This window comes from Oryctolagus cuniculus, chromosome 12 (genome assembly GCF_051225735.1).
Source record: "Oryctolagus cuniculus isolate XC-2025 breed Fujian yellow rabbit chromosome 12, ASM5122573v1, whole genome shotgun sequence".
In the NCBI taxonomy this organism is placed as follows: domain Eukaryota; kingdom Metazoa; phylum Chordata; class Mammalia; order Lagomorpha; family Leporidae; genus Oryctolagus; species Oryctolagus cuniculus.
Window position 1 is genome coordinate 53182105 of NC_142878.1, and position 15681 is coordinate 53197785.

The 15681-nt window shown below is 42.4% G+C and overlaps 1 gene segment (V, D, J or C); it reads right to left on the reverse strand.

Annotated features, from left to right (window-relative positions):
* Positions 1 to 2362: 2362 nt before the first annotated feature.
* On the reverse strand, positions 2363 to 12151 carry LOC127483850 (T-cell receptor alpha chain V region RL-5-like). The segment is given in 3 exon segments: positions 2363 to 2906; positions 3033 to 3227; positions 11918 to 12151. Coding segments are annotated over 3 exon segments (651 nt in total).
* Between the last annotated feature and the right edge of the window lie 3530 nt (positions 12152 to 15681).

The following is a 15681-nucleotide window of genomic DNA, read 5'->3' on the forward strand; positions in this document are numbered from 1 at the left end:
ATCAAATTGAGAAGGTTCTGTACTTCAAAAGAAACAGTCAGGAAAGTGAAGAGGAAAACAACAAAATGGGAAAAAATATTTGCTAATTATGCAACAGATAAAGGATCAATAACCAGAATCTACAAAGAGATCAAGAAATGCCACAACAGCAAAGCAAACAACCCACTTAAGAGATGGGTCATGGAACTCAATAGACATTTTTCAAAAGAGGAAATACAAATGGCCAACAGGCACATGAAAAAGTGTTCAGGATCACTAGCAATCAGGGAAATGTAAATCAAAACCACAATGAGGTTTCACCTCACCCCAGTTTTAATGGCTCACTCACAGAAATCCACCAACAACAGATACGGGCAAATATGTGGGGAGAAAAGGACACTAACCCACTGTTGGTGGGAATGCAAACTGGTCAAGCCACTATGGAAGTCAGTCTGGGCATTCCTTAGAAACCTGAATATAACCTTACCATAAAACCCAGCCATCCCACTCCTTGGAATTTACCCAAAGGAAATTAAATTGGCAAATAAAAAGGCTGTCTGCACCTTAATGTTTATTGAAGCTCAATTCACAATAGCTAAGACCTGGAATCAATCCAAATGCCCATCAACGGTAGACTGGATAAAGAAATTATGGGATATGTAATCTATAGAATACTATACAGCAGTTAAAAATGAAATCCGGTCATTTGCAACAAAATGGAGGAATCTGGAAAACATCATGCTGACTGAAATAAGCCAGTCCCAAAGGGACAAATATCATATGTTCTCCCTGATCGGTGACAACTGACTGAACACCAAAAAGGAAACCTGTTGAAGTGAAATGGACACTATGAGAAACAGTGACTTGATCAGCCCTAGTCCTGACTGTTGATGTACAATGTAATACTTTATCCCTTTTAGTATTTTTTTGTTCTACTTAATACCATTGGTTGAACTTTCAATTAACACACAATTATTCTTAGGTGTTTAAATTTAACTGAAAAGTGATCCCTGTTAAATATAAGAGTGAAAATAAGAGAGGGAGGAGATGTACAATTTGGGACATGCTCCAAATGGCAGAATTAGAAATGTGCCAGGGGATTCCAATTCAATCCTGTCAAGATGGCATGTACCAATGCCATCTCACTAATCAAAGTGGTCAGTTTCAGTTCATAATTATCATAATGATAAGAATAAGAGTCAAAGGGATCACATAAACAAGACTAGTGTCTGCCAATACTAACTGATAGAATTAAAAAGAGAACGATCCAACATGGGAAACGGGATACACAGTAGACTCATAGAATGGCAGATTTCTAAACAGCACTCTGGCCTCAGAATCAGCCCTTCAGGCATTTGGATCTGGGGGAAGAGACCATGAGAATATTTTAGGCATGGGAAGCCAAGACACTCTGGCAAAAAAAAAAATCCTAAATGAAAGATCTCCACAAGTGAGATCCCAGTGGAAAAAACAGGCCATCAAAGGAGGTACCATTCTCTGAAGGGAGGAGAGAACTTCCACTTTGATTATGATCTTGTCTAAATAAGATCAGAGTTGGCGAACTCAAAAGGCTCCCGTAGCCTTGGCAACTCATGAAAAGAGCCTAGGGAGATTACTGACACCATAAACATGAGTGTCAATTGGCTAAGTCAGCAACAGGAGTCACTGTGCACTTACTCCTCATCTAGGACCTCTGTCCTTAATGTGCTGTATAATGTGAATTAATGCTATAACTAGTATTCAAACAGTACTTCACACTTTGAGTTTCTGTATGGGTGCAAACTGTTGAAATCTTCACTTAATATATACTAAATTGATCTTCTGTATATAAAGATAATTGAAAATGAATCTTGATATGAATGGAATGGGAGAGGGAACGGGAGATGGGAGGGTTGTGGTTGGGAGGGAAGTTATGGGGAGGAAAAGCCACTGTAATCCAAAAGCTGTACTTTGGAAATTGATATTTATTTAATAAAAGTTAAAAAAAGATTTATTTTTCATTTGTGAGGTTGAGTTACAGATGGAGAGAGGGAAAGACAGAAACATCTTCCATCTGCTGTACACTCTCCAAATGGCCACAACAGCAGGAGTTGGGCAGGACCGACGTCAGGAGCCAGCAGGTTCTTTCAGGTCTCTCACGCTGGTGCAGGGGCTCAAGCAGTTCCCAGGCTTTCTCAGCCATAGCAGAGACCTGGATTGGAATTGGAGCACTTGGGACTGGAATCTTATATTTACAAAAATGATGAGATCATTGCAGATCTCCTAGACTGAGAGATAAGAATATCTAGGAGAGATGAAATTCACATTTCTCTTGGCAGGGGAGCCACTGCAAACTTCAGCAGACACCAGGGAACATCTTCAACCTGCTGGAACACAGGAGGCACATTTACTGAAAGCCGGATCTTCTCATATAGCTGGAACTCCCCTGTACATTTGATTTCCTCTTCCCACTCCTAGTCTCACCAGAGCCCTGAGACATTAAAGCTGGAATCTGTTCCTTCCCTGCCAGTGTCCCCAGACACCTCATGACTTTGGAGGGAAACCTAGCTCGACCCTCCCAGGGCTGCCCACCCACAGCCCCAGCTGCACGCCTCTGGGTTTGTGCTCGGCTCCCCCTCTGGTTCCTCTCACTGTGTCTTCCAGGGCACAGTAGTACACAGCTGAGTCTGATAGCTGCAGTGAGGATTTGTGCAGGTGGAAGGAGCTGTCCTTCTTGACAAGAGTGGCGTGAAAACCTTGATGCTCCACTCTCTGGTTTTCTGTTGCACTTTTCAACAGGAGCTGAGGACCCTGATGGAGATACTGGACGTACCAGAAAAGGGACATTGAATAGCTGGTTTCGTAGTTGCAGTTCAGGGTCAGAGGTGACCCTTCGGAGAGGATAACTGGTCCCTCTGTCTGGGTCACTGAGTCTGCATTCGTCCTTCCTAAAATGATTAAGGTGTTGTTATTTAGGAATATATCAACAGGACAGTCCTGGGGGGAAGTGGGGCTAGAGATCTTCACACAGACCTTGGAACAGAAAATCATTTAAAAAACCAAACATCACTTACTGACAGTTATCAGCAGGACCACGACAGTCACTGAGCAAGACGCAGAGTGCATGGCTGGTGAGCTGGGAGAAAGACGAAGTCCTGGCAGCCTTGGATGCTCCCTGAATGTCAGAGTGATGCTCCAGCTCCAGAACCTGGATTCTGGGTAGGTACCTCTGGAAAATCCTTCTTTCTTGAAAAGACAGCCTCTCTGCCCTGCAGCAATTGAAACATGTGAAAAGTGAACCACACATGCACCTGACAAACCACTTAAGTCATGTGGAAAATAACCTTCATCTTAAAAAGATGCGCCCTCTTGTGGTTAGTCTAAGATTCAGCAGCTTGCATCATGGCTCTCACATCTGACTTCATTACTCCAGTATATTTGAAGTTAAAAGAGGATTTTTTTTTTTTATTTTTTGACAGGCAGAGTGGACAGTGAGAGAGAGAGACAGAGAGAAAGGTCTTCCTTTGCCGTTGGTTCACCCTCCAATGGCCGCCGCGGCCAGCGCGCTGCGGCCGGCGCACCGCGCTGATCCGATGGCAGGAGCCAGGAGCCAGGTGCTTTTCCTGGTCTCCCATGGGGTGCAGGGCCCAAGCACCTGGGCCATCCTCCACTGCACTCCCTGGCCACAGCAGAGAGCTGGCCTGGAAGAGGGGCAACCGGGACAGAATCCGGCGCCCCGACCGGGACTAGAACCTGGTGTGCCGGCGCCTCTAGGCGGAGGATTAGCCTAGTGAGCCGCGGCGCCGGCCTAAAAGAGGATTTTTAATGCTTTACCTCAAAGAAATCATAAACATTTTATAACACTGATGCACCAAATACACTCCATTATAACACGGTGTACACATGATCTTCCACATGATCTCTAGGGATTGGAAAACACAAGCATCATAGCCAGGTATTAAACTGTATATAACCTTTCAGAAACATACAATAATGTGAAATTTCTTTTAGGGGCAAAAAAAGGAAAGCTTTCAGTAATCATTTATTAAAGCTGTCATCTGTATGTGGCACTGAAATACTAATTATCTATCAATTTCTATCACATAATTTCTTCCACCTGAAATTGCATCACAACATTCTGATATCATCCAAATCATCCAATTGAATTCCATTATGGGAGAGTAACGGGAAGTACACCAGTGTTGATAAAACAGAAATCCATTTGAATTTTTCCACTTCATTTTAAATGGCATGATATGATAGAATTGCTGTCACTGGTGGGATTGATAAACCCCATGAAAATAAAACCAGAAGTTCCCTTTGACTCTGGCCCAGAACAGCTTACACCTCTCAGGCACAACCTCCCAAAACCACAGGTTCACTTCTGATGCTCTTGGCTGTGCTCTTCCATCTCTTCTAACAACAGAATACTAAGCACATGTCCCTGGGTGCATAATAGCATCTTAAATCTGCAGATACCACTGAGTAAAGTATTAGGAAGAAAAATGTTTTCAGACATATAATTAAAATTTTGCCATTATAAGCTATAAACTTTTTTAATTTTTAAATTCCTGTGTCATTATCATTGTACATGTATTTGAGCTATGTGTGATATTTCTTTTTTAAACTTTTATTTAATACATTTAAATTTCCAAAGTACAACTTTTGAATTGTAGCAGATTTTTCCCCCATAACCTCCCACCCACACCCAACCATCCCATCTTCCACTGCCTCTCCCATCCCATTCACATCAAGATTCATTTTCAATTATCTTTATACACAGAAGATCAATTTAGTATTTATTAAGTAAAGATTTCAACAGTTTGAACCCACTCAGAAACACAAAGTATAAAGTACTATTTGAGTACTAGTTATGCCGTTAATTCACATAGTACAACACATTAAGGACAGAGATCCTACATGGGGAGTAAGTGCACCGTAAATCCTATTGTTGATTTAATAATTGACACTCTTATTTACGACGTCAGTAATCACCTGAGGCTCTTGTCATGACATGCCAAGGCTATGGAAGCCTGTTGAGTTTGCCAACTCTGATCATATTTAGACAAGGCCATAATCAAAGTGGAAGTTCTCTCCTCCCTTCAGAGAAAGGTACCTCCTTCTTTGCCCATTCTTTCCACTGGGATCTCACTCACAGAGATCTTTCATTTAGGTCATTTATTTTCTTGCTAGAGTGTCTTGGCTTTCCATGCCTGAAATACTCTCATGGGCTTTTTAGCTGGATTGAATGCCTTAAGGGCTAATTTTGAGGCCAGAGTGCTGTTTAGGACATTTGCCATTCTATGACTCTGCTGTGTATCCCACTTCCCATTTGTATTGTTCTCTCCTTTTTAATTCTATCAGTTACTATTAGCAGATACTAAGCTTGTTTGTGTGATCTTGTATGATCCCTTTGACTCTTAATCCTATCATTATGATCAATTATAAACTGAACTGATCACTTGGACAGGTGAGATGGCATTGGTACAAGCCACTTTGATGGGATTGAATTGGAATCCCCTGGCACGTTTCTAACTCTCCCTTTAGGGGTAAGTCCAATTGAGCATATGCTGAACTGTACATCTCCTCCCTCTCTTATTCCACTCTTACATTTAACTCTTCAGTTAAATTTAAGCATGTAAGAATAATTGTATGTTAATTGAAAGTTCAACCAATGGTATTAAGTAGAACAAAAAAATACTAAAAGGGATAACGTGTGAAGTTGTTCATCAACAGTCAGGACTAGGGCTGATCAAGTCACTGTTTCTCATAGTGTCCATTTCACTTCAACAGGTTTTCTTTTAGGTGCTCAGTTATATGTCACTGACCAGAGAGAACATATGATATTTGTCCCTTTGGGACTGGCTTATTTCACTCAGCATGCTGTTTTCCAAATTCCTCCACTTTGTTGCAAATGACCGGATTTCATTTTTTTTACTGCTGTCTAGTACTCTATAGAGTACATATCCCATAATTTTTTAATACATGAATAGGCATTTAACTTTCTTCTTTTTTCTTTTTTAAAGATGTATATATTTATTTGAAAGAAGGAGTTACAAAGAGAGAGAGAGAGAGACGGGCAGAGAGAGGGTTCTTCCATCTGCAGGATCACTTCCCAGTTGGCTGCAATGGTCAGAGCTGTGCCGACCTGAAGCCAGGAGCCAGGAGCCAGGAGCCAGGAGCCAGGAGCCAGGAGCCAGGAGCTTCTTCCAGGTCTCCCACACTGGTGCAGGGGATCAAGCACTTTGGACAACTCTACTGCTTTCCCAGGCCATAGCAGAGAGCTGGATTGAAACTGGAGCACTCAGGACTGGAAATCCCAACACTGGGATGTCAGCACTTCAGGAAATGGCTTTACCTCCCACAACAGAGCCCCAATCCTACTTGATGGTACATTTATACTCAACTTCTAGATTCACAAATATATGGTTGTTTGATTGAGTACAACTTCTTAAAGGGATCCCTGGGCTAAAATAGGAGGTTCCTTTCGCGCAATGAGGGTGCCCTCTGAGACCCCATGTCTTTGATGTCACAGCCCTATACACTTCCTTTCTGTGATGAAGATTCCCCCTGCAGTCGAAAGAACAAAACAAAGCACACAATAACAATTTTTAAAAATATGCTCCTGGATACGGCTGAAAAGCCCATGAGAGTATTTCAGGCATGGAATGCCAAGACACTCTGGCAAAAAAAAAAAAAAAAAAAAATGACCTAAATGAAAGATCTCCGCAAGTGAGATCCCAGTGGACAGAACAGGTCATCAAAGAAGGAGGTACCTTTCTCTGAAGGGAGGACAGAACTTCCACTTTGACTACGATCCTGTATAAATATGATCAGAGTCGGTGAACTCAAAAGGCTTCCATAGCCTTGGCAACTCATGAAAAGAGCCTGGGGAGATTATTGATGCCATAAACAAGAGGGTCAATTTGTTAAGTCAACAACAGGAGTCACTGTGCACTTACTCCTCATGTAGGATCTCTGTCCTTAATGTGCTGTACATTGAGATTTAATGCTATAACTAGTACTCAAACAGTATTTTTCACTTTGTGTTTCTATGTGGGTGCAAACTGTTGAAATCTTCACTTAATATATGCTAAACTGATCTGTGTATAAAGAGAATTGAAAATGAATCTTGTGTGAATGGAAGGGGAGAGGGAGCAGGAAAGGGGAGGGTTGTGGGTGGGAGGGAAGTTGGGGGAGAAGCCATTGTAATCCATAAGCTGTACTTTGGAAATTTATATTCATTAAATAAAGGTTAAAAAAAAAATGCTCCTGGAGCCGGCGCTGTGGTACATGCATTAAAACAAAGGTTTGAAGTACTGGCATCCTTTATGGGTGCTCATTCAAGTTCTGGCTGCTCCATTTCCAATCCAGCTCTTTGCTGTGGCCTGAGAAAGCAGGCACCTGGGCACCTACACCCACGTTGGAGACCCAGGGAAGTTCCTGGCTGCTGGCTTCAGCACAGCACATCTCTGGCCATTGTGGCCAACTGGGGAGTGAACCAGTGAATGGAAGACCACTCTCTCTCACTATCGCTCTCTCTGCCTCTGCCTCTCTGTAGCCTTGCTTTTCAAATAAATAAATAAATCATTTTTTAAAAGAATATTCTCCTAAAAAAGAAAGAGCTAGTTTGAAACCAAAGTACATTTCACCCCCAATCAACAAGAATAGTCACAGCACAAAACCCAGAGTCATGCCGCCACCCACAGCTGACTTGGGTTTCGCATGGAGAGACAAGGGAAGCCTCCCCTCACAGTCTTTCCCAACTGGGCTCTTGTCTGTTGTGATGGGGAGAAGATGGAAAGATTCCTGCAAAGGAGGAACTGGAGAGGAAATGAAGGTCCTGAGAACTGGGGCAGGAGTTTCTGTAGCTCAGGCTGTGAGGAGGGCCACTTGCACCAGGCTGACATCAGTGGGATTACACCTCTGATATCCCATTTAACTTATCTTATACAAACCAAAAAATGAGATCCTTGCAGAAATCAAAGATGGAGATTTGAAGATATCTCAGGAGAGACCAGATCCACATTTCTCTTGGCAGCGGAGCCACTGCAAACGTCAGCAGACACCAGGGAACATCTGCAACCTGATGGAACACTAGAGGCACCTTTACTAAAACCAGGATCCTCTCAGATAACTGGAACTCGCCTGTTCATTAGATTTCCTCTTCCCACTCCTAGACCATTCGGCAAATGGGTCCTGAGCCACGAGCGCCAATGCCCTCCACAAAGGTCCACCATGTCCCTCTAGTTACAGAAGAGTTTCTTCTGCACTTTTTCCCCTAATTCTTCCCTGAGACTACACTATCTTCACTTTTATTAATCTGTCTTCTATCAGTAAGCTTTCTCCCCATTCTGCCATTGTGGCTCCTCCCCTATATGCAGTGTTTCATATGGAATCCAAAAAACAGTATAGGAATGAAATGAACATCTGGTGATTTATGTTGATATTAGCCCTTGTTGAACTACTGTGCTCTTCTAGTTTTACTTCTTGATTTTATATTTAGTGGTGCATTAAGCATATGATTATAGAGTGGATTGAAATTATGTTTTTTGCAAAAAAAATTTTTTTTGTGACAGGCAGAGTGGACAGTGAGAGAGAGAGACAGAGAGAAAGGTCTTCCTTTGCCGTTGGTTCACCCTCCAATGGCCGCCGCGGCCAGCGCGCTGCGGCCGGCGCACCGCGCTGATCCGATGGCAGGAGCCAGGAGCCAGGTGCTTTTCCTGGTCTCCCATGGGGTGCAGGGCCCAAGCACCTGGGCCATCCTCCACTGCACTCCCTGGCCTCAGCAGAGAGCTGGCCTGGAAGAGGGGCAACTGGGACAGAATCCGGCACCCCGACCGGGACTAGAACCTGGTGTGCCGGCGCCTCTAGGCGGAGGATTAGCCTAGTGAGCCGCGGCGCCGGCCCTGTTTTTTGCAAAAATTTTAAAAGACAAAAAAGAGGCCGGCGCCGCGGCTCACTAGGCTAATCCTCCACCTTGCGGCGCCGGCACACCGGGTTCTAGTCCCGGTTGGGGCGCCGGATTCTGTCCCGGTTGCCCCTCTTCCAGGCCAGCTCTCTGCTGTGGCCAGGGAGTGCAGTGGAGGATGGCCCAGGTGCTTGGGCCCTGCACCCCATGGGAGACCAGGAAAAGCACCTGGCTCCTGGCTCCTGCCATCGGATCAGCGCGGTGCGCCGGCCGCAGCGCGCTGGCCGCGGCGGCCATTGGAGGGTGAACCAACGGCAAAGGAAGACCTTTCTCTCTGTCTCTCTCTCTCACTGTCCACTCTGCCTGTCAAAAAAAAAAAAAAAAAAAAGAAGAAAAAAAAAGAAAAAAGACAAAAATGATAAGAAGGAAGTAGGTGAATTTAGGATGGGATAGAGAGGCAAGGGGAAAATAATTTGTGTTTAGAATTATACCTATGAAATACAGGAAATCTGTTCCCTTTACATTAATAAAAATATGTGTTGAAAATTAAAAATAGATAACAAAAAATAGTCAATATAGAAGACAATTTTAAAGCAGATTACACCAGTTATTATCAAGACCCAATAACATACACCTAGGAATCACAGAGAGAGTGGTGAATTACCCAAAAGAGCAGGGAACTCCACAAAGAGGAACCTCAACTTATGGAAACTTTACCCTGTAGATCAACATTTTTAACTTTGGAAACACCAAGCCTGTGGAGGATGTGAGGAAACAGAATTGACAAAATCTACCCTAAGGAGCACAATGGCTGAAATAACAGCTTAAAACTCAGATTGTCCGTACCTGGTACAATTGAAAATTTTGTGCAAAGGAACTCTGTAATTCTAGTTCTGACCCGACACAGATTCAGATTTCAATATAGTTGGGAGTTACCATCACAAGCCATTAGCACAAGTCATCTTCCAACTTCAGGGAACAGGAACATTTGGTGAGTTCACTGTAATACTCCAATGTATAAATATTGTGAAGCAGTATTTTTTAATAAACAAGGAGACACATTATACAGAAGGTTTCATAATTTAAACATAACTCCTGAACCATGATAGGTACTCACAAATTTGTTGAAAGGATGAATCTGGGCATCCAACGATGCATAGGATTTTAGTTATTTTCAGATTTGTCCTTCTTTTATTTATAAGATTTATTTATGAGTGTTTGAAAGACAGACTTGCAAAGACACAGGGAAAGTCAAAGAGATCCTCCATCATGTGGTTCATTCCACCAATGCCTATAACAGACAGAGCTAGGCTAGGCTGAAGACAGGAGCCAGGAACTCCACCCAGGTCTCCTACCATGTGGAGGGCCCAAGGACTTGGGGCACCTTCTGCTGCCTCCTATGAGCATTAGCAGGAAGCTGGACTGGAAACAGAACAGCAGGGACTCGATCAGAGGAATGGGATGTGGGCATCCCAGGCAGACAGCCTAAGCTGCTCACTGCCCCTCAGACAAGTTTTCTGAGCTTCATTAGCCAGTTCTCTTAGATCTGTCTAAATACTACATTGAAAATGATGCAATTGTGTTCCTGAAGCATTACCTGATGGTACTTTTTTTAAGATATAGTTTCTGTATCAGCGTTGTGCCGTAGCAGGTAAAGCCACTGCCTGCAGTGCTGGCATCCCATATGGGTGCCAGTTCGAGTACCGGTTGCTCCACTTCTGATCCAGCTCTCTGCTATGGCATGGGAAAGCAGTAGAAGATGGTCCAAGTCCTTGGCCTCTGCACCCAAGTGGGAGACCTGGAATAATCTCCTGACTCCTGGCTTCAGTAACCGCAAGTCTGGCTGTTGAGGCCCATTGGTGAGTGAATCAGCAGATGGAAGAACTCTCTTTCTCTCTCTAGCTCTCTCTGCCTCTTCTTCTCTCTTTGATTCTCTGACTTCCAAATAATTAAATCTTTAAAAACAAAGATTTCTTTTTCATTTGAGAGGTTGAGTTACAGATGGAGAGAGGAAAAGACAGAAACATCTTCCATCTGCTGAACACTCTCCAAATGGAACAACAGCAGGAGTTGGGCAGGACCGACGTCAGGAGCCAGCAGGTTCTTTCAGGTCTCTCACGCTGGTGCAGGGGATCAAGCAGTTTCCATGTTTCCCAGGCCATAGCAGAGACCTGGATTGGAAATTGAGCACACAGGACTGAAATCTTACATTTAGCAAAAATGTTGAGATCCTCGAAGATCTCCCAGACCGAGAGAAGAGGATATCTCAGGAGAGACCAAATACAGAAATCTCTTGGCAGTGGAGCCACTGCAAACTTCAGCAGACACCAGGGAACATCTTCAACCTGCTGGAACACTAGAGGCACCTTTACTGAAAGCAGGATCCTCTCAGATAGCTGGACCTCCCCTGTACATTAGATTTCCTCTTCCCACCGCCAGTCTCACTTACTCCAGGGCTCCCGAGCCCTGAGACATCAAAGCTGGAATCTGTTCCTTCCCTGCCAGTGTCCCCAGACACCTCATGACTTTGGAGGGAAGCCTAGTTCTCCCCTCCAGGGCTGCCCACCCACAGCCCCAGCTGCACGCCTCTGGGTTTGTGCTCAACTCCCTCTGTGGTTCCTCTCACTGTGTCTTCCAGGGCACAGTAGTACACAGCTGAGTCTGATAACTGCAGTGAGTATTTGTGCAGGTGGAAGGAGCTGTCCTTCTTGACAAGAGTGGCATGAAAACCTTCATGCTCCACTCTCTGGTTTTCTGTTGCACTTTTCAACAGGAGCTGAGGACCCCGATGGAGATACTGGACGTACCAGAAAAGGGACACTAAATAGCTGGTTTCGTAGTTGCAGTTCAGGGTCAGAGGTGACCCTTCGGAGAGGATAACAGGTCCCTCTGTCTGGGTCACTGAGTCTGCATTCGTCCTTCCTAAAACAATTAAAGTGTTGTTATTTAGGAATATGTCAACAGGACAGTTTTGGGAGCAAGTGCGGCTAGAGATCTTCACCCAGACCTTGGAACAGAAAATCATTTAAAAAACCAAACATCACTTACGCACAGTTAGCAGCAGGACCACCACAGTCACTGAGCAAGACGCAGAGAGCATGGCTGGTGAGCTGGGAGAAACACAAAGTCCTGGCAACCTTGGCTATACCCCAGATGTCAGGGTGACGTTCCAGTTCCAGAACCTGGATTCTCGGTAGGAACTCCTGGTGAATCCTGCTCTGGAAAGACAGCCTTCCTGCCGTGCAGCAGTTGGAACAATGAAGAGTGAACAAAATATGCACCTGTCAAACTGCTTAAGACATATGAAAATTACCCTCATCTGGAGAAAGAGGTGCCCTCTTGTGGTTAGTCCAAGAATCGGCAGCTTACATCAGAGTTCTCACATTTGACTTCATTTTTCCAGTATATTTGAAGTTAAAAGAGAGTATTTCAAGTTTTACCTCAAAGTAACTATAAACCTTTGATGTGTCTGATGCACCAAATACACTCCATTATAACACAGTGTACACATATCTTCCACATAATCTCTCAGGATTGGAAAACACAAGCAACAGTCAGGTATTAAACTGTATTTTGATGTTCCAAAGCATACAATGTGAAACTTCTTTAGGGATGAAAAAAGGAAAGCTTTCAGTAATTATTTCTGAAAGCTGTCATAGGTATGTGGTACGGAAAGACTAATTCTCCATCAATTTCTATCACATAATTCCTTCCACCTTAAATTGCATCTCAACATCCTGAAATCATCCAAACCACCCAAAATAATTCCATTATGGAAGAGTAACTCAGAGTACAACAGCATTGACAAAACAAAAAGTCATTTGAATTTTTCCACTTCATTTTAGACGGCATGATATGATAGAATTGATGTCACTGGTGGGCTTGATAAACCCCACGAAGAATAAAAATAAGTTCCTTTTGACTGGGCCAGAGCAGCTTGCCCCTCTCAGGCACTTACCTTCCAAAACCCCAGGTTCACTTCTGATGCTCTCGGCTTTGCTCTTCCATGTCTTCTAACAACAGAAAACTAAGCACATGTGCTCGGCTTCTTAAATCTGCAGGTGCCACTGAGTAAAGCATTAGCTAGACAAATCTTTTTGTACATATATTAAATTTCTCGCCTTTATATTCAGTAAACCTTTTTAATTTTTGAATTCCTCTTCTACATATTCTTTTACATGTTTTTGAGCTACTGTGTGATATTTCTACACATGTACACAATGTGGTCTGAAAAAATCAAGGTAGTTAGTATTTCCATTTGTTTATCATTATTTTTGGTTAGAGTTTTTTGATGTCTCTCCTCACAGATTGAATGTTTCCTTTCACAGAAGGTGACAGGTCCAGTTAATCCCTGACAGAACCAGCAAATGGAATCCAGAGGTTTGAAATTGTGTCTTAATTTGTTTATCCAGAAATTTACCTGAAATACAATTGCTAACTGTTTCTATGATGACATCATTTCTATAATAATAAATTGGGAGGTGGAAGTAGTGAATTTCTTACATCTTGTGATTTCAGAAGATAGTTTGGATCTGGGATACGATGACAACTAGAATCCAAGAAATAGCTACAAGGAGTTAAAGCTCACCAAGAGAGAACTGCAGAGAGTTCCAGGGCTTCCTTCAAGTATTCAAGGAACATGCACTAGGGAGGCCAAACAAATGCCATCCAAAAGAATCAGAGGAAGCAGAGCACAGCCAGTGCTCAATGCGGGGGCAGGACTAGGCAGGTCACACTAGCCATAGTGTAAAACCCAAAATTCGTGAATAAATAATTGGGGTAAGTAAAAAGGTCTTGCTGCAGAAGTAGGAGATTATTAGCCTAGAAACAGACCAATGCATATATATTTATGTTATGTAAACCATTATGGAAGAAAAAGCTAATGGCTGGATACCAGGTATTGTCTATTAGGATGAAGACACACAAAATACATTCATTAAATGTAAAAAAAGAATTCCTAAACCCATTCAGGAAAAGTTAAACAAAAACAGAAGAAATTATTGGGAAATGCTATGTGAAGATATAGTATGAAAGAACATTGAACTTTTGTTCTCCATAAGAGAAAAGACTGGAAATTATGCATACAGATTTTTAAAATATTCAGAAAAAGACTCTCAACAACTAACTAGCTAATCAAATCCAATAACACTTCAGAAAGCTCACTCACCCCACACCAGATGCAGGTTTATCCCTGGTATGCAAGTTTGGTTGAACTCTTTAATTAACACATAATTATTCTTAGGCATTTAAATTTAACTGAAAAGTGATACCTGTTAAATACAAGAGTGGGAACAAGAGAGGGAAGAGATGTACAGTTCGGCACATGCTCAATCAGACTTGCCCTTAATGGGAGGGTTAGAAACTTACCAGGGGATTCCAATTCAATCCCATCAAGGTGGCATGTACCAATGCCATCTCACTAGTCCCAGTGATCAATTTCTGTTCACAATTGATCATAATGATAGGATTGGGGGGTTAAATGGATCACATAAGCAAGACTAGTGTCTACTAATAATAACTGGTATAATTAAAAAGGAGAGAACAATCCAATATGGGAAGTGGAATACACAGCAGACTCATAGAATGGCAGATGTCCTAAACAGCACTCTAGCCTCAGAATCAGCCCTTAAGGCATTCGGATCTGGCTAAAAACCCCAAGAGAGTATTTCAGGCATGGAAAGCCAAGACACTCTGGCAAAAAAGTGACCTAAATGAAAGATCTCCGTGAGTGAAATCCCAGCAGAGAACAGGCAATCAAAAAAGGAGGTACCTGTCCTTGATGTGTTGTACTATGTGAATTAACAGTATAACTAGTACTCAAACAAAACTTTATACTTTGTGTATCTGTGTGGGTGTAATCTGTTGAAGTCTTCACTTAGTACATACTAAGTTGATCTTCTGTATATAAAGATAATTGAAAATGAATTTTGATGAAGAATGGGATGGGAGAGGGAGTGGGAGATGGGATGGTTGCAAGTGGGAGTGAGATTATGGGGGGGAAGCCACTATAATCCAAAAGCTGTACTTTGGAAATTTATATTTATTAAATAAAAGTTAAAAAATAAAATAAAAGTTAAAAAAATTTTTAAAAAAGAAGAACTGGTAGGCTCCAAACACAAAGAAATGATAAGAAAATAGAAGTGCTAGTTGCATGGGTTGATTGGCTTATACTGTGCATAAGTATTGAAATATTTTAGTACACCCCATAAATGTACAGGTATTAAAGTTAATCAAAGAAAACAAAATGATAATTTAAATGAGTATTTTTAGATTACTAAATCATGTATTTTAATTACTTCCAAGTGGCTAACAAATGTACCCTCCCACCAGAGTTTGCCACCATCACTGCATGCTTTGCAAAGTTCTCTTTTTTTTGTTTTTTGTTTTTAAACTTTTATTTAATGAATATAAATTTCCAAACTATAGCTTATGGATTACAATGGCTTCCCCCCCATAACATCCCTCCCACCCGCAACCCTCCCCTTTCCCACTCCCTCTCCCCTTCCATTCACATCAAGATTCATTTTCAATTATCTTTATATACAGAAGATCAGTTTAGCATACATTAAGTAAAGATTTCAACAGTTTGACCCACACAGAAACATAAAGTGAAAAATACTGTTTGAGTACTAGTTATAGCGTTAAATCTCAATGTACAGCACACTAAGGACAAAGATCCTACATGAGGAGTAAGTGCACAGTGACCCCTGTTGTTGACTTAACAAACTGACACTCTTGTTTATGGCATCAGTAATCACCCTAGGCTCTTGTCATGAGCTGCCAAGGCTATGGAAGCCCCCTGAGTTCACTGA